Here is a 19,940-nt window from a genome sequence, read left to right as displayed (position 1 = left end):
TAAAGGCTGAGATGGTAAGGGCAGGAGTCGAGGGTGTAAAAGTATCAAGTGTGAGACTTTAAGGCTGCAAATATCATAAGAGAAGAGAGGAACGTCTCGTAAGATCAACATTTAAGTTGTCAATCAGGTTTATCTCGTGGCGCAGTGGAAGAGTGGCCGTGCGCGACCCGAGGGTCCCTGGTTCAATCCCCACCTAGTACCAACCTCGTCATGTCCGTTGTGTCCTGAGCAAGACACTTCACCCTTGCTCCTGATGGCTGCTGGTTAGCGCCTTGCATGGCAGCTCCCTCCATCAGTGTGTGAATGTGTGTGTGAATGGGTAAATGTGGAAGTAGTGTCAAAGCGCTTTGAGTACCTTGAAGGTAGAAAAGCGCTATACAAGTACAACCCATTTATCATTTATCATTTATCTCGAGTAAAGATACATTGTCAGCGCCGTTATCCTGCATTTTCAAATATACAATATCATCTTTTTTCACACGTGATACTACTATTTAGGATTTTAAAAATAGTTAAGTAGCTAATTAATAACCACTGCTCAAACAAAAGTACTTTTGCCTTGCTCTTGGCCACGCCCCCTTCTACAGTACTTTTTTTTTGACAGGATATCCAATTTTTGTCCTTCTTCCGTTCGCAACACTCGCAGTGTGGGCTCATTAAAGGAGCGCCACCAGTTTCATGTTTCGTCATTCAATCCAATAACGCGACGGACATGAAGATGTCTCTGCCAAACATCAACATTTTGTGTAAATATCTTGACACTAGGGGTGTAACGGTACACAAAAATTTCGGTTCGGTACGTACCTCGGTTTAGAGGTCACGGTTCGGTTCATTTTCTGTACAGTAAGAAAACAACAAAATATAAATGTTTTGGTTATTTATATAACAAATTTGTAAACAATGGCTTTATCCTTTTAACAATGGGAACACTATAATAATTCTGCCCACGTTAATCAACATTAAACTGCCTCAAGTTGTTGCTCAGATTAAATAAAATGACAAAACTATTCTTCTACATATAAAAAGTGCAACATTAAACAGTTTCAAGTCAACTCATCATGCTTCATTTATTACAGCATTTGGGAAGCCTGTAGTTGATTTTTATTATGTAAATGTTATATTGTTATCAACATGTGATAGCAGGGACCCTGCCATTCAAAACTAGGCTGCTACATTACTAATGATTCATGTAACTATAGCTGAAAGAAATGGTACAATAGCAATAGGAGAGACTATTCATCCCTGAACACCATGGGGTTCATGTAGGCTTAATGATGCACTTACATTATTATATCAACTATCAGAGACAGAAACTCTTCATTTAACATAATGTCCTTTTTTGCTGCTTCAACACAGCTCAATCAACACAGAAAAAGGTCAAGTGAAATAACAGACAGGCAGGGCTTTGCTGTCCGTAACACACACACACACACGCACACACAAAAAGACTGAAAACAAGTCGGGGGTCATCCAGGTCCAGCCAGGTCGTTGTCCCCTGCCCATGGACTTGCTTCGCTACATAGCTTCAATTTTTAAGTTCATAATTTTTTTATGAAAACCGTAGTTTTTACCGCGGGATTATCAAAAAGCGTATTCATTACAGGAAAAACCGTAGTTGTTGGCAGGTATGGCAAAGAGACGGAACGAGATTTTAAAACGGGACGGTGTGGCGCGGTTGGGAGAGTGGCCGTGCCAGCAACCTGAGGGTTCCTGGTTCGATCCCCACCGTCTACCAACCTCGTCACGTCCGTTGTGTCCTTGAGCAAGACACTCCTGATGGGTGGTGGTTAGGGCCTTGCATGGCAGCTCCCTCCATCAGTGTGTGAATGTGTGTGTGAATGGGTGAATGTGGAAATAGTGTCAAAGCGCTTTGAGTACCTTGAAGGTAGAAAAGCGCTATACAAGTATAACACTTTGACATACATTACATCTCCTCTGCTTTTTTTTTTGCCAGGATATCCAGTTTTTGTCCTTCTTCCCTGGTGTCTTTCCGGTTCTGTTTTGTTTGTTTTGGCTACTGAAACGATCAAGCCTCCGTTCGCAACACTCGCAGTGTGGGCTCATTAAAGGAGCGCCACCAGTTTCATGTTCCGTCATTCAATCCAGTAACGCGACGGACATGAAGATGTCTCTGCCAAACATCAAAACTTTGTGTAAATATCTTGACACATATGAGATGATTATACAACAGGCATGAACTTAATGAATAGGACTGAAAATAAGCCGGGGTCATTCAGGTCCAGCCCGTTTGTTGTCTCCCTGCCCGTGGACTTGCTTCGCTACATAGATTCAATTTTGAAGTTCATCATTTTTAATGAAAACCGTAGTTTTTACCACTGGATTATCAAAAAACCTATTCATTACAGGAAAACCGTAGTTGTTGGCAGGTATGGCAAAGAAAAGAATCAAGATTTTAACACACATTTTAGGTGGGAAAAAACGAAGAAAAACAGAAAATATATTTTTTTAATTTTTACAGAGATAAAAAAGACGGATTTCCGACTATAGACGGAAAAATCACATGCCTGATTTAAGTAAAGAAGGTGAGGCAGCAGCTCACACATTCTCATACTGTCTGTAACATCCAGGAAGAAATTATGAAAAATGTCTCAACTATAAGGTCAGGGGTCGGCAACCTTTACCAGTCAAAGAGCCATTTTGACCAGTTTCGCAAATTATAGAAAACAATGGGAGCCGCAAAATTTTTCTGAAATTTTAAATGAAATAACACTGCATACAAAGTTTTCTTTTTGCTTTGTGCTATGTATGAACCAGGGGTCTCAGACACGCTGCCCACACCTTTATATGGAATTTGAAAGCTGGTGCGGCACGTGGGTTTTAAATGAATGGTGCTTGTCAGCGTGCCGTGATGGTACAGCATATAGCACCCACTACTACCAGCGCGCCTGATCAGCCACACGTTGGATGGTGTTTTCGCTTGCTCAAGTAGGTGACAGCAAGGCATACTTGGTCAACAACCACACAGGTTACACTGACGGTGGCGGTATAAAAAAAACTATAACACTCTTACTAATAATGCGCCACACTGTGAACCCACACCAAACAAGAATGACAAACACATTTCGGGAGAACATCTGCACAGTAACACAACATAAACACAACAGCACAAATACCCAGAAGCCCATGCAGCCCTAACTCTTCCGGGATACATTATACACCCCTGCCACCAAACCCCGCCCACCTCAACCGGCACAGAGAGGGGGGCGGGGGGGTTGATGTGTGAGGGAGCAGGGTTGGGGTGGGGGCAGGGTTTGGTGGTAGCAGGGGTGTATAATGTAGCCCGGAAGAGTCAGGGCTGCATGGGATTCTGGGTATTTGTCCTGTTGTGTTTATGTTGTGTTACTGTGCAGATGTTCTCCCGAAATGTGTTTGTCATTCTTGTTTGGTTTTGGTTCAAAGTGTGGCGCATTATTAGTAAGAGTGTTATAGCTTTTTTTATACCGCCACCGTCAGTGTAACCTGTGTGGTTGTTGACCAAGTATGCCTTGCTGTCACGTACGTGTGCAAACAGAAGATGCATATTGTATAACAAGTGTTGGGCTGGCACGCTGTTAATACAGATTGTAGAGAGCGCCAAATGTTGTACCATCATGGCACGCCCTTATTATAGCTGTAAGGGTGAACATCGGTGAATATTAATCCCTGGAGTTTTCTGCGAGAGGCACTGAAATCCGGAAGTCTCACGGGAAAATTGGGGGGTTCAGCAAGTAAGCTGCTGAGCCGCATCAGAGTGATCAAAGAGCTGCATGCGGCTCCGGAGCCGCGGGTTGCCGACCCCTGATCTAGGTGAAGGAGCCCAGGTTTGTTTTTATTGAAATGTTGACAATATTTCAGGAGGAAACCTTACAATGTATTAAATCCATAAAGTGTTATAAAAGTGTATAAAATGGAGTAGATGAGTTATTGTGATGTAGAGAAATGTCATATTTTGACCCATTTTCCCAGGAGATGTTCTATATTTAGAAAGAAAATGTTGACGTTCCTCTTAGACACACCTAATAAAATGTTGATGTTCCTCTTAGACACACCTAATAAAATGTTGATGTTCCTCTTAGACACACCTAATAAAATGTTGATGTTCCTCTTAGACACACCTAATAAAATGTTGATGTTCCTCTTAGACACACCTAATAAAATGTTGATGTTCCTCTTAGACACACCTAATAAAATGTTGATGTTCCTCTTAGACACACCTAATAAAATGTTGATGTTCCTGTTAGACACACCTAATAAAGGTGTTTGATGATTAATTAAATAAAACATCAAACATTGTCATTACTGGTCTGATGTTTCCTAAAAAAATAATGTTTAAAAACAACTTCAAGCCTTGTCCAGATGTTTACTGATATATAATATTTATCTTTAAATATATTTGACTGCAAATGAATATAAACTCCAAATATCGCTTCTCGGCCTCCTTGACTACTAAAAATGTATATCGGTATCGGGCCTGAAAAAACCTTCTTGGTGGATCTCTAATCTTAAGACTAGATGAAAATGAAGAAAAGTAACCATCCTACCTTCAGATGATGTCCCAGAAGGTTGTTCTGGAAGACGCAGAAGAAGAAAAGGCTCAATATCACTGCACACAAACTAAAATGTTCTTTGTGGCGTGTAAAACTCACCAGGCAGCGACTTCCCAGCTGCAGTCAAGCAGGTAGAGAGCAAACATCAAGACAATATTCCTGCCATCATGATTGTGATATTGTGTGCGTCCATCTCACCGGGGCCAGTGCAGCCATCTTCCAGCCTCCAGATGTTGACCGTCTTGTCCATGGATCCTGTGGCGATGAGTGGTGAGGTCGGAGAGAAGCAACACGCCGTCACATACCTGTAGAAGACTTTCTCTTACTAATCATTATTACATGTCATTTCCCTAATTGTGTGACTGAAGCTAAAACAATAGCTGTGATTATTGCAATCAATTATTACAAGTTAACTTGCATTTTTCACAATCTTTATGTGAGACAAGAACACGTTTTTTTAATGCATTTTAAAGCACAAAAAACAATGGAGTCATTCATTTCGCCTTCTATAAACACATCTAAAAAAAACACCAACAACACTCCATTTACATCTCCACCCCTGCAAGCATTGTTATTATAGGAGCTAACGCAGAGGAACTACTTTTAGTAACGTAGCTATTGACATATTAAACTGCTGCATCGCCTCAGACTTGGTGAAAGTTAATTCCATGCCCCGGGACCTTAATTTGCCCAGGTCTGCCCTAGGGTAAACCTGGGAAACACATGGCACACTGACAAAGCTTAACCTATTCTTACTATAACAATCTACAAGGTTAATATAGTTGGCTTCTCTTTCTTCCCCTCCATTTTTCTGCTTTCTTTTATAGTTATCATGACGTATATGTATTGTTGCATTTGAACAACTGTATTGTTGATAACAGAGGTCAATTATTGGTATTATTCATTATCAATAGTGATATTTCTATTGGTATTTGTATTGATCCATTTGTAGTGTAATAATACTCATTGTCATTTCTGTATTATTATTTATTTCACTAACTGCTTCTTTGCTATCACTATGACCATCATATTTGTACATATCATATTTGATGATGTTGCTCTATTGTTGTTATTGTTGTGTTTGCTGTTGTTGTTTTTATCTCTCTGTCTTATCCCCCCTCTTGTCCCCACAATTTCCCCCTCTGTCTGCCTTTTTTTCCTCTTTGTATCCCCGCCTGCTCCGGCCCGGCTGCACCAAATGATAACATAAACACATTTAATAAAGTCAAATACAAATAAGGCAACAAGAGAAGTATCCCACACCATATGGTTTGCCTGAGAAGCTGGAGAGGACAAAAAATTAAAATAAATAAATAAATGATTTCTTTGCTAATCCTTTGACAGCCCTAGTAAATATTTTCCATAGAGATTTGACATGACAGGACATAAAAAAGTTAGAAAGACCTACCTTTCATGTTGACTCAGTGTGTAAAGTAACGCAGCATTTTCCTGCAGAGTACAAAAAAATGTGATGAAAAACTGAATAAAAGGTGAGAGGGTTACTTTGTAGACAAAGGAACTCACTGCGTCATATATTGTCACGGTTTTGTCCACAGAGCTGGAACAACAACAACAACACAAATATTCTGTGACATTTAGCCGTTTGGAAATGAAGTGATGATGCATGTCGCCATCTAGTGGCCACATCACTCAACGTCTCTACTGCCTTTAAACGCAAGAAGATTAATATAATGTAGAACAGTGTTTTTCAACCACTCTATACAGTCTGGTGTGCCGTGGGAGATGATCTCATTTCACCTATTTGGGTTAAACATACTTTTTGCAAAGCAGTAATTATAGTCTGCAAATGGTGTGTTGTTGTTGAGTGTGGGTGCTGTCTGGAGCTCGGCAGAGTGACCGTGTAATACTCCTCCATATCAGTAGGTGGCAGCAGGTAGCTAATTGCTTTGTAGATGTGGGAAACAGCGGGAGGGAGTGTGCAGGTAAAAAGGAAACCAAAAATAAACAAGGTGAGTGCCCCTAAGAAAAGGCATTGAAGCTTAGGGAAGGCTATGCAGAACGTTACTAAAACTGAACTGGCTACAAAGTAAACAAAAACAGAATGCTGGACGACAGCAAAGACTTACTGAGGCGCAAAGACGGCGTCAACAAAGTACATCTGAACGTGACATGACAATCAACAATGTCCCCACAAAGAAGGATAAAAACAACTGAAATATTCTTGATTGCTAAAACCAAGTAGATGCTCAAAGGAAGACATGAAACTGCTACAGGAAAACACCAAAAAAAGAGATAAAGCCACCAAAATAGGAGCGCAAGACAAGAAGTAAAACACTACACACAGGAAAACATCAAAAAAGTCCAAATAAGTCAGGGTGTGACGTGACAGGTGGTGACAGTACACCTACTTTGAGACAAGAGCTATAGTGATGCATGCTTGGTTATGTTTTAAAGTCATATCCAACAATTGCGACGACTTTTTACTGTCAACTGAGTTTTGTTTTTTAATGTGGTGTGCCTCCGCATTCTTTCAACGCAAACAAATGTGCCTTGGCTCAAAAAAGGTTGAAAAACACTGTTGTAGAAGACAAGCAGGCTGCCGTGTGTTCCTACCCAGAAAGCAGCCTGCGTCCGTCTGAGGAGAAGGCACATGTGAGGACGGGAGCTGAATGCTCTGCTAGCGTGTGCAACAACTGCATCCTGAACGCTGCCAGAGAGAGAGAGAGAAGGCGTGTGAGGCGAGGAGAACTTCTCACTTGGAACATGACTTACCTCCGGAAGTCATCTTGGTCACTGTCCACACCTTCACATGGTTGTCTTGTCCACACGACACCAGGCGGAACTGCACCACCTGACTGTCTGCAAAACAAGGTGTCAAACTCAGCAGACAAGTTATCGTCTTCAGCAGACAAGGATTACATCGTCACGTCCTTAACCCCGCTTCTTGTCTTTCAGGTGTTTTCTTCCATCTTGAAAAGAGGATGAGATCTCCTCCTCCTAGCAGATCTTCTAATACAGACCTGGGCAAATTAACGCCCCCATTGAGCTTTTCAATCTGGCCCGCCGAAGATTCTCAAATAATTGTTCTAGATGTTTAAGATGTAAAGTGTAGCTGCCATTATGATGTGCACTCATCTTTTATAATGACCACAAGTCTTCAACTATACTAAGTCTTTACATGCTTGGAATCTGCATCATATACTAGTTACTATGCTCATCTAATTAGTTACTATGGTCATCTAATTAGTTACTATGGTCATCTAATTAGTTACTTTGGTCACTATGAGATATTTCAGATTGTAGGTGGGTTTTTTACCCTTTGCATTCATATTTCACTATGTTTGTTGCATTTTGGTTGTGTTTTGGTTGATTGTAAAATATGTTGTCAATATTCAGTGTTTTACCCTTTATAGTTAATATGGTAAATCCCACATTCTTTATTTTCATGTACATTCTGGGTGTCTCAATTAGTAAAAAAAATGTCAAATTCCATTCTGTTTTTTAAGGCGGTCTGTCATAACGTTTTTAGCTTTCAATCATTATTGTGAGGTTTTGTATTAGTGTTCCTAAAAATAGATATACCGGCCCCCAAACACACTTTTTTTTTATCTAAATCTGCCCCCCGCCCCCTCATTTTGTAACAGCACATTCTAGAATAGTATGGCAACCAAACATTAAAAAGTGGACTAAAAGAGCAAACAGGTGAAACGTAACAAGTTCACAAAGCTGCCATGCAGGCGTTTTTTTTTTTTTTAACTGTCTTTGCTAAAAAATAATAACAAATAATGGACGGACGCATCTTAAAGTCCATCACGAGATTTAAGAGTTGAAAGTGACACTTTTATATGTGGACCATTTTTGTAGATTTTTTTTTAAACGGTCATTTTGCGCAAAAATAATATTCAAAATCAATGTTGTTATGAATTATTGACATATTTAAGGCTCCAATTATTTCACATCAAATATTACACTTTTATATACGGAGAATATTGCATATTTACTGTGTTTGTTTGACAAAAAGGGCTTACATACAACATAAAAACAACAACATAAAAACTTATAGTCGATGTGTAGATCTGAAATTGATTTAGGGATTTAAGCATTGAAAGTTAAAAAAAAAAAGACTTCTTTTTAACAATTTTATGAGTTTGACCCTTTTGGATCTCTGAGAATTTTTGTGGGATTAAAAAAAATGGTTATTATTATTGCTTAAAAATAATAAATAATCAAAATCAATGTTATGAATTATTGACTTATTCAAGGCTCCAATTACTTCACATCAAATATTACACTTTGAATATTTTTGGGGGGAAAATATTGCATATTTTGTGTTTGCACAAAAAACACAGTTTTCTTTGACAAAAAGGGCTTACAACAAACAAAAAACATAAAAACATCATAAAAACTTATAGTCCACAAACAGATCCTGAAATTGAAAGTAAAAAAATAATAATAGGGGACGGCGTGGCGCAGTGGAAGAGTGGCCGTGCGCGACCCGAGGGTCCCTGGTTCAATCCCCACCTAGTACCAACCTCGTCATGTCCGTTGTGTCCTGAGCAAGACACTTCACCCTTGCTCCTGATGGGTGCTGGTAGCGCCTTGCATGGCAGCTCCCTCCATCAGTGTGTGAATGTGTGTGTGAATGGGTAAATGTGGAAGTAGTGTCAAAGCGCTTTGAGTACCTTGAAGGTAGAAAAGCGCTATACAAGTACAACCCATTTATCATTTTGGGACGGCGTGGCGAAGTTGGTAAAGTGGCCGTGTCAGCAATCGGAGTGTTGCTGGTTACTGGGGTTCAATCCCCACCTTCTACCATCCTAGTCACGTCCGTTGTGTCCTTGGGCAAGACACTTCACCCTTGCTCCTGATGGCTGCTGGTTAGCGCCTTGCATGGCAGCTCCCGCCATCAGTGTGTGAATGTGTGTGTGAATGGGTGAATGTGGAAATACTGTCAAAGCGCTTTGAGTACCTTGAAGGTAGAAAAGCGCTATACAAGTATAACCCATTTATCATTTATTATTTATTTAATAATAATAATAATAATTTTTAACACTTTTAGATCCCTAATAATTTTTGGAAGCTTACAAAACTGTCAATATTGCTTAAAAATAATGAATCAAAATCAATGTTATGAATTATTGACATATTTAGGGCTCCAATTACTTCACATCGAATATTACACTTTGAAATATTTTTTGGGGAAAATATTGCATATTTTGAGTTTTTGGCACAAAAAAAAACCTGAAGTTGATCTAGAGACTTAAGTTGAAAGTTAAAAACAAAAAATTAAATATTTGTAACACTTACAAGTGGGGCCCTTTTACATTTTAGTGGGATTTTATTTTTTTGAACTGGCATGCTCAAAAAATAATAATGCATCTAAATCAAGGCTCCAATTACTTCACATCAAATATTACACTTTATATTATTAATATTAATATTGCATATTTATAAACAGGTCTTCTTTTTTGTGCATAAAACAAAGATTTTAATAAAACTTCTTATTGACCGATGAATCTAAAATTAATCTAGAGATTTAGGTGTTGAAAAAAAATTAAAAAAAATATTTTAAACATTTTTTCCAGGTCCCTGCGACCAAACTTGAGGGGAGCCCTGAAGGTTAAAAAAAAGTCAATAAATTGTGAAAATGAAAAATCTCCAAATGCTGTGATTTGTCAGAGTGGCCCTCAGTTTGTGCAGTGATTTGTCAGAGTGGCCCTCAGTTTGTGCTGTGATTGGTCAGAGTGGCCCTCAGTTTGTGCAGTGATTTGTCAGAGTGGCCCTCAGTTTGTGCTGTGATTGGTCAGAGTGGCCCTCAGTTTGTGCAGTGATTTGTCAGAGTGGCCCTCAGTTTGTGCTGTGATTTGTCAGAGTGGCCCTCAATCTGCCCCCCCCCGAGTAAAATAATTGCCCAGGCCTGTTCTAACATCATGCACTCAATGAGCACTCTTATGAACATTAACACTCTAACTTTGAAGGGAACTGCACTTTTATTTTTGATATTTTGGGTTAATGGGAGCACACTATTGAGCTCATAAATCATTTTAAAAACATCCAAAAAGAGCCAACAATTCTCCATTTAGGTCTCAGCGATATTGTTATTATATGCGCTAACGCAGACAAACTATTTTTAGCAGCACATTGATCACAGAGAGCATTTGTTTTAAATAGTAACAATATGTGGAAATATGGGGAAATAACTACACATGTGCGCTACATTGGTTAACCGTGTTACAAAAAAGATCAATTAGACTGATACATAATGTTGGATATAGAGAACATACAAATACTTTATTTATTGAGTCAAAAACATTAAAGTTCGATGATTTGGTAAAATTGCAAACAGCTAAAATGATGTACAAAGCAAACTATAACCTGCTAGCAAAGAATGTACAACAATTCTTCTCTACCAAAGAGGAGAAATATAACCTTAGAGGAAAACATTATTGAAAACATTTATATGCACGTACAACACTTAGATCCTTTAGCATATCAGTATGTGGAATGAAATGATGGAATGGATGAAGTAAAGAAGTTAAACATTGTACTGATATGATCCACTTTAAGAGGTTGTTCAAAATAATAGTGCTTACAAAGTACAAAGAAGAAGAATTGTGAGAAATACTTTCAACCTTATTGAAAATAAGATATTCTTCATCTCAGTATGTTAATAATGACTGAATTAATTAATGACATATTACAAAACTGTTGTATATACTAATTCACAGATGTTATTTTATTATATAAAAAGGTCAGTAAATGATGTATATATTTGTAAATGCTCTGAAGTAGGAAAGGGGTAGGATTAAATAAGCTTTACTTCTTCCTACTCCTTTTCAGACATGATGTCAAGTGAAATGATATGAAATTGTGTGATGTGTTGTACTGTAAGTGTGTTCATGTTCCAAATCAACTAAAAGAAAGAAAGAAAGAAAGAAATACATTTTATTTGGCTACTTTTTTCCTACACTTTGAACCCTGTGGCTAATTTACTGATTTTTTTCTTCGCTGACGGCCATATTGCAAATAGTTAAAACATTTTTTTTTAAAGTTGATAAACGGAATAGGTGTGTTATTGTTTGTGCTATGGCGCCATCTTTTGGAAGAGTTTGCTCACTGCAGGTGTTGTAGTGCTCTTCTTTTTAGAATTTTCAACTATAAGTAGAAATGCCGTTCCGTCTTCCAGCCGTCCATAGCGTTTCTACTCGTATCACTCCAATTAACTTTTGGAAGTTTTACAATATAACTACAACAGTTCTTACTGATTAAAGCGTCCCATGTGTGATGTCTGTAGGAGTGTTTTCATGCATATTTGCACGCGCCATCGTCATGTAATCAAGCTGGCGCCGTTAGCATTAGCTAATATGCTAACACGTTCACAAGTGTCTGTGTTAGTATTATTAACTTACAATAGCATTCTTTTTGTTTTGTTTCACTTCCACAAATTCCTCAGTAAATTCACCAAAACGTCACCGTGGAGTTATTGAGTCTGCTAGTGGGTCCACGACCATGACTTCTGTTTTGTTTGATCCGCCATTTTACTGATGTGTTAGAGACAATGTTTGGAAACAATGAAAGTATGTAAATAAACATTTACAGAATATTTCTGTGTAAATAACTCATTTCACAACATATATATCTGCGGCTAATATATGATTTTTTTCCCGTAGAATTTGGAAGGTGTGGCTTATATACCGGTGTGCTCTATAGTCCGGGAAAAAGGATAATAGATTTGATATTTCCAGATGTTACAGATGAGCAGTGTTTTGCATCAAATAGAAATACTTTCCTCTCTAACAGAATCATAACGCCTCTCATCAAATTGTGCCTTGGTACCTAATGAAGTGACCTTACCGCTGAGAATGGCGGGAGCGAAGGCGCAGCAGGTGACTCCCAGGTCGTGGGCGTTCTTCTCCGCATGGCACTGGTGCATGTGCAGGTCCCACAGGCGCAGGTCTCCGTAGGTGGAGCCGCTGACAAACATCTGGCTGCACGGGCTGAAGGAGCACGCCACAATTGTCGTGTCGCTCACGCAGCCGCTCCTTAAAAACACACCACCAGCAGTCGGTGAAAAAGCACCATTCACCAGAAAAAACCCCACAAAAGTCTCCATGAAGGCACAACTCTCCTCCAAGCAGCATTATTCAGGAGTTCAGAACATTCACAGAGAAATTGTCAGGTCCTAATAAATGCATTTAGAGCAGATGTGTCCAAACTGAGGGCCACACTGACAAATCAAAGCATTCAGGGGCCATTTCTTTTCACTTTCAGGCTCCTCTCAACTTTGGTCCCAGGGACCTGAAAGGCTCTCAGTCATAAAATTGTTAAAAAGTAAGTTTGGTTTTTTCAACACTTAAATCTCTAGCGATATGAAGTTTTATTATTTTTTTATTTAGATTTGTTGCCATTTTTGTTAAAAAACTACAACTTTTTTTTGTGTCAAAAAAACAAAATATGCAATATTTATTTACCCACAAAAATATTTCAAAGTGTAATATTTGATGTGAAGTAATTGTAGCCTTAAATAGGTTAATAATAATTCATAACAACATTGATTTTGATTCATTAGTATTTTTGAGCAATGACAAAAACAGCCTGCAAGGCAGCTTTCTGTTATTAGAGTCAACATTGCAACTTCTTCTTCTTACAACTTTTTTTAGTCACATTTCACCACTATTTTACAATTTTTTTCTTTTAATAGTATTTTTAGAAAGTTCTGTGGGCTGTTAAAAAAATTAGCTGCGGTGCGCACTTTGCACACCTTTGATTTAGACAATGAAATAAGCTGCTTTATTACATCTCTACATCAACTTCAGATATATCTGACAATTATAAGTATTTATTATTTTTATGGGTTTTTTTTGTCATAGAAATAATTAGGACTGTGAATCTTTGAGCACCACACGATTCTGTTCGATTCTTGGGGGTAACAATTCGATTCAAAACGATTCTCAATTAAAAATCAATACTTTTTTAATAACATTGGGTGCCAGTTCTATGATTAACTACATTCCTCCATGAAATAAACAGCTGTGATACATTTCTACATTACTTAAAAGAAAACTGTTTTTGTTGAATAAAATTCTAGCCAAACATTTAATAAAGTCAAATACAAATAAGACAACACTTCTCTTTTCTAAAGTCAACCTACTCAGTGGCCTAGTGGTTAGAGTGTCCGCCCTGAGATCGGTAGGTTGTGGGTTCAAACCCCGGCCGAGTCATACCAAAGACTATAAAAATGGGACCCATTGCCTCCCTGCTTGGCACTCAGTATCAAGGGTTGGAATTGGGGGTTAAATCACCAAAAATGATTCCCGGGCGCGGCCACCGCTGCTGCCCACTGCTCCCCTCACCTCCCAGGGGGTGATCAAGGGTGATGGGTCAAATGCAGAGAATAATTTCGCCACACCTAGTGTGTGTGTGTGACAATCATTGGTACTTTAACTTTAACTTTATATAGATCATCTACATCTACTATATGATTTGTCTGAGTGGATGGACTGGATAGATTGATAAATAAATAAATAAATGAATAAAATAATAATAATATAAAATATATATATATATATTTTTTTTTTTTTATATATATAAATAATAATATATATATATATATATATATATATATTTTTTTTTTTAATATATATTATTTTATTCATATATACACATATATACGTACATATATAATATATATATACACATACATATATATCTATACATATATATACACAGTACATACACATATATATATATACATATATATGTATATATATATATATATACACATATATATATATATATACATATATATATATATACACACAGTATATAACATATATACAAATATATATAATATTTTTTTTATATATTATTTTATTCATATATACACATATATACATATATACATACATATATAATATACATATACACAAACATATATATATATATATGCATATATATATATATACTAGGGCTGCAACTAATCGATTAAATTGATTAAAATCGATTATAAAAATAGTTGGCGATTAATTTATCAATCAATCAATCAATGTTTATTTATATAGCCCTAAATCACAAGTGTCTCAAAGGGCTGCACAAGCCACAACGACATCCTCGGTACAAAGCCCAATTTAGTCATCGATTCATTGGATCTATGCTATGCACATGCGCAATAGCAATTTTATTTTTTTTAATAAACCTTTATTTATAAACTGCAACATGTACAAACAGCTGAGAAACAATAATCAAAATAAGTATGGTGCCAGTATGCTGTTTTTTTTCCCAATAAAATACTGGAAAGGATAGAAATGTAGTTTGTCTCTTTTATCCGATTATTAATCGAAGCAATAATCGACAGATTAATCGATTATCAAATTAATCGTTAGTTGCAGCCCTAATATATACATGCATACATGCATACATGCACACACACACACACACACACACACACACACACACACACACACACACACACACACACACACACACACACACACACACACACACACACACACACACACACACACACACACATTTATATAAAAATGTAAAAAATGTAATCAATTAAGAATCGTTACAAGTAAGAATCGAGATTTTTTTCAGAAATGCATTTGTTTACACCTCTTGAAAACGTTGTTGTTTTGTTTTAATGGCAATTACAAAATATGGACAAACACACAAGATATGCAAAAGTTTTCCCAAAATAAAAAATAGAAGTAATTACTTTGACCTTAAATTGGTCAATAATTCGTACCATTGATTTTGATTCATTATTATTTGTAATCAATGACAGTTAAAAAAAATCCCACTAAAATTCTCATGGATCCAAAAATGTTAAAAAAAAGTCATACATTTTTTTATTTTTTTTTGCGGTCATCACTTCAATCTCTAGATAAACTTTAGATATATTCATCAATTATAAATGTTTTTTTATGTTTTTTTGTTTGTTTTATGCCCCTTTTGTCACAGAAAACATCATTTTTTATTATGGCAAACACACAAATTACGCAATTATTCCCCCCAAAATATATCAAAGTGTAATATTTGATGTGAAGTCATTGGAGCCTTGAATGTGTCAATAATTCATAACAACTTTGAGTTTGATTCATTATTATTTTTTGAGCAGCTTTTGTTTGACTTGTTGATGTTTTTTTGCATGAGTATTTTTAGAAGGTGCTGTTTAAAAACTAGCAAATGTCCCCCGGGCCGCACTTTGGACACACCTGATGTAAGACATTGAAATAAGTGAGGTTATTATTACCCACGAAGCTGCTTGGAGGGGAAATCCCACAGAGCCAAAGAACCATCCGAGGCGCCAGAAACCAAGTGGGCGGAGTCAGGAGAGAAGGCGCAGATCCTGACGGGACTGCGACCGGGATGCTCCAGGACGGCTTCTATCTCCCCCGAGGACATGGACCAGACCAGCGTGGTGGCGTCGGTGGAACAGGAGGCCAGGAACTGACCGCAGGGACTGAAGCAGCAGCAGTGGACGCCGTAGCCGTGACCTTCCAGCGGCGAGAAGGCCAGCTCAGAGAAGTCCTTGGTGTTGTACACGCGCACCGTCTTGTCTCCCGAACACGTGGCCAGCAGTTGTGCTGAGAAGGTGCACCAGTTGACGTCATCTCGGTGGTCTTGTAAGGTGCAAACCAGGGACACCATTTGGAGAGCTGTGGAAACACCAATGGGAACATCAACAACTACATCAACAACCACATCAACAACTACATCAACAACTACATCAACAACCACATCAACAACTACATCAACAACTACATCAACAACCACATCAACAACTACATCAACAACTACATCAACAACCACATCAACAACCACATCAACAACTATATGTTTCACTCAGGTGTGTTCAGCAGTGGACAAGGACATGTCACCGTGCTCAATTGTGTGTCAACACGTTTTGGTTACTATACATGATTGTTTACACTTACACATATACATGATTGTTTACATATAATGTTGATTGTTTACATATATACATGATTGTTTACATATATACATGATTGTTTACATACATACATGATTGTTTACATAATATACATGATTGCTTACATATATACATGATTGTTTACATATACACATGATGGTTCAACTTGTGTGTTAACACGTTTTGTTTACATATATACATGATTGTTTACATATATACATGATTGTTTACATATATACATGATTGTTTACATAATATACATGATTGCTTACATGTATTGTATATATATACATGATTGTTTACATATATACATGATTGTTTACATAATATACATGATTGCTTACATATATACATGATTGTTTACACATATACTTGATTGTTTACATACATACATGATTGTTTACATAATATACATGATTGCTTACATATATACATGATTGTTTACATATACACATGATGGTTCAACTTGTGTGTTAACACATTTTGTTTACATATATTCATGATTGTTTACATATATAGATGATTGTTTACATAATATACATGATTGTTGACATAATATACATGATTGTTTACACATATACATGATTGTTTACACATATACATGATTGTTTACATACATACATGATTGTTTACATAATATACATGATTGCTTACATATATACATGATTGTTTACATATACACATGATGGTTCAACTTGTGTGTTAACACATTTTGTTTACATATATTCATGATTGTTTACTTATATACATGATTGTTTACATAATATACATGATTGTTTACATAATATACATGATTGTTTACACCTATAAATGATTGTTTACACATACACATGATTGTTTACATATACACATGATTGTTTGCATATATACATGATTGTTTACATATATACATGATTGTTTACATACACACATGATGGTTGAAAGCTTCCAGTAAATAAAAGATGCAATATTATGATAGGTGAATCATGCTCTTAGTTTGACCTGCAACATCTTGACATGTTTCACACAATCCATGGCAGGTCATACTCATCTTTTGTACATTTTGTAAGAAATAAAAGGTGTTTTCAAGTAAAAAGCAGTAAAGTATTTCACATTATTTACTTTAATGCTCATTTTATTGCGTAAGTCTGAATACGAGTTAATGTTAGCAAGACGCTACTGACTTAACGACTTAATATTATTAACGTGTACATTGTAAAGGAGACGCAGACGATTTAAGCTGTAAAGTCAATAAATAAATACAAATAATAAATAACCTGTATGGTAAAAAAGTCAATAAAAATAATAACATCTCATTTCCGCATTTTAGCCCACTTGCTAACAGAAGCTAGCGTTAGAGAGGAGCTCATCCACGCTTCTTCTACACATAGTTAATAACTAGCCGCCTCCAGACCAGCTTTTATGATAACATTATGACATTTGTCAGCGTCCTAAGACATTTAAAAGTCCACATTAGGGCCAGTTATGACAAAGAAAGATACCTTTTCCTCCGCACTTTACGTTGGCAGTCGTCATGGAGCTCCTCTGATAAATTACGTCAATTACGTAAGGCTACTAGTCGTTACTAGCTACTATCTAGTAGTCGCCTCCAGACCAGCTTTTATAACATAGTCAAGTTATTAAGCATCGAAACATATTTAAAAGTCCACATCAGAGCCAGTTATGACAGAGAAAGATACCTGTTTCCTTCGCGTTTTACGTTGGCAATCGTCTTGTTTACTTCCGGTTTTACCAGCTGGTCATGACGTCATGTAGGTCCTGTGATCAATTACGTCAATTACGTAAGGCTACTAGTAGTGACTAGCTACTATCCAGACTATCTTTTATGATAACATATTGAAATTTATCATCGTAGTAACACATTTAAAAGTCCACATCAGGGCCAGTTATGACAGAGAAAGATACTTTTTCCTTCGCTTTTTACGCTGGCATCACTTGTTTACTTCCGGTTTTAACTATAATAATAATTAACATTATTATAGTCATACATACGTAAATAAATGTTTGTTTTGTGTGTATGTTTGTTTCATTACAATATTAAGATGATTAACATTATTTGTCATACACATGTCAATTTTTTCAAAGCAAAAAATGTAATGTGTATTTGTTTACAATATTAAGATGATTAACATTGTTATAGTCATGCATATGTAAAACAATTTTTTTTCCTGCATATTTTTTTTTATCAGACTTACACTTAGACTTAAACAAACTTTAATGATCACAAGGGAAATTGTTCAATTTTTTAATTTTTTTTTAAATTTTTTATTTCTTTATTTTTTTTTTCAAAATTAACATGAATAATATTATTAGTCGTACATAAGTCAAGCAGATGCTTTTTTTTTCTTCAAAAAAAATGCAATACATGTTTCATTATTACAATAATAAGATGGTTAACATTATAACCATAGATACGTAAATACATTTTTTATGTGTATTTGTTTCCTTACAATATTAAGATGATTAACATTATTATAGTCATACATAAGTAAATCTATATTTTTTATGTAAATTTGTTTGTTACAATATTAAGATGATTAATATTATTAGTCATACATAAGTAAATCAATATTTTTATGTAAATTTGTTTCATTGTTACAATATTAAGATGATTAATATTATTATAGTCATACATACGTAAATATTTTTTTGTACATTTGTTTCATTATTACATTTATTCATTATTACATTATTTATTCATTATTTATGAATGTATTATTTGTCATACACACGTCAATTTTTAAAGGAAAAAATGTCATGTATATTTGTTTCATTATTACAATATTAAGATGATTAACATTATTATAGTCATACATACGTAAATAAATGTTTTTTATGTACGTTTGTTTCATTATTACAATATTAAGATGATTAACATTTGTCATACACATGTAAATGTTTTAAAGAACATTTTTTAATGTGTATTTGTTTCATTATTGCAATATTAAGAGAAATACATTTTTATGTATATTTGTTTCCTTACAATATTAAGATTAGTCATACATAAGTAATTATTTTTTATGTATATTTGTTTTATTACAAAATTAACATGAATGTATTTGTCATACACATGTCAATTTTTAAAGGAAAAAATGTCATAAGATGATTAGCATGTATCATACACATATAAATGTTTTAAATCATTTTTAAAAATGTGTATTTGTTTCATTATTACAATATTAAGATGATTAACATTATAGTCATACATACGTAAATACGTTTTTTTCAGTATATTTGTTTCATTACAAAATAACATAAATAACATTTGTTATACATAAGTCAAGCACATTTTATTTATGTTTTATTATTACAATATTAAGATGGTTAAAGTTAACATTATTAGTCATACATTCGTTAGAATTAAAAAAAAAAATCTGTTTTGTTATTACAATATTAACATTATTAGTCCAGCAGATTGTATTTTGAAGAAAAAAATGTAATGTATGAGAATATTTTTTTTTTTACATGAACATGAACAACATTAGTCATGTCAC

At 35.7% G+C, this 19,940-nt stretch overlaps 1 protein-coding gene across 4 annotated transcripts in view; it reads right to left on the bottom strand.

The window, feature by feature from the left end:
* wdsub1 (WD repeat, sterile alpha motif and U-box domain containing 1) overlaps nucleotides 1-18,221 on the bottom strand; it is a 24,847-nt gene extending 6,626 nt beyond the window's left edge. The window contains exons 1-10 of one of the 4 annotated variants that reach the window (XM_061974574.2): nucleotides 17,928-18,119; nucleotides 15,766-16,171; nucleotides 12,363-12,550; nucleotides 7,281-7,367; nucleotides 7,122-7,215; nucleotides 6,072-6,105; nucleotides 5,956-5,996; nucleotides 4,746-4,852; nucleotides 4,647-4,664; nucleotides 4,542-4,568 (exon numbers count right to left, since the gene is read on the bottom strand). In XM_061974574.2, coding sequence (XP_061830558.1) covers nucleotides 4,542-4,568; nucleotides 4,647-4,664; nucleotides 4,746-4,852; nucleotides 5,956-5,996; nucleotides 6,072-6,105; nucleotides 7,122-7,215; nucleotides 7,281-7,367; nucleotides 12,363-12,550; nucleotides 15,766-16,171; nucleotides 17,928-17,961 — 1,036 coding nt within the window. In that variant the 5' untranslated portion in view covers nucleotides 17,962-18,119. The other 3 variants (XM_061974571.2, XM_061974570.2, XM_061974573.2) reach the window with 3 other exon arrangements.
* Nucleotides 18,222-19,940: the final 1,719 nt, after the last annotated feature.

Source organism: Nerophis lumbriciformis, linkage group LG15, assembly GCF_033978685.3.
Source record: "Nerophis lumbriciformis linkage group LG15, RoL_Nlum_v2.1, whole genome shotgun sequence".
NCBI lineage: Eukaryota > Metazoa > Chordata > Actinopteri > Syngnathiformes > Syngnathidae > Nerophis > Nerophis lumbriciformis.
Note: the sequence above shows the minus strand (reverse complement) of the source record. Positions and strands in the feature narration are given on the sequence as shown.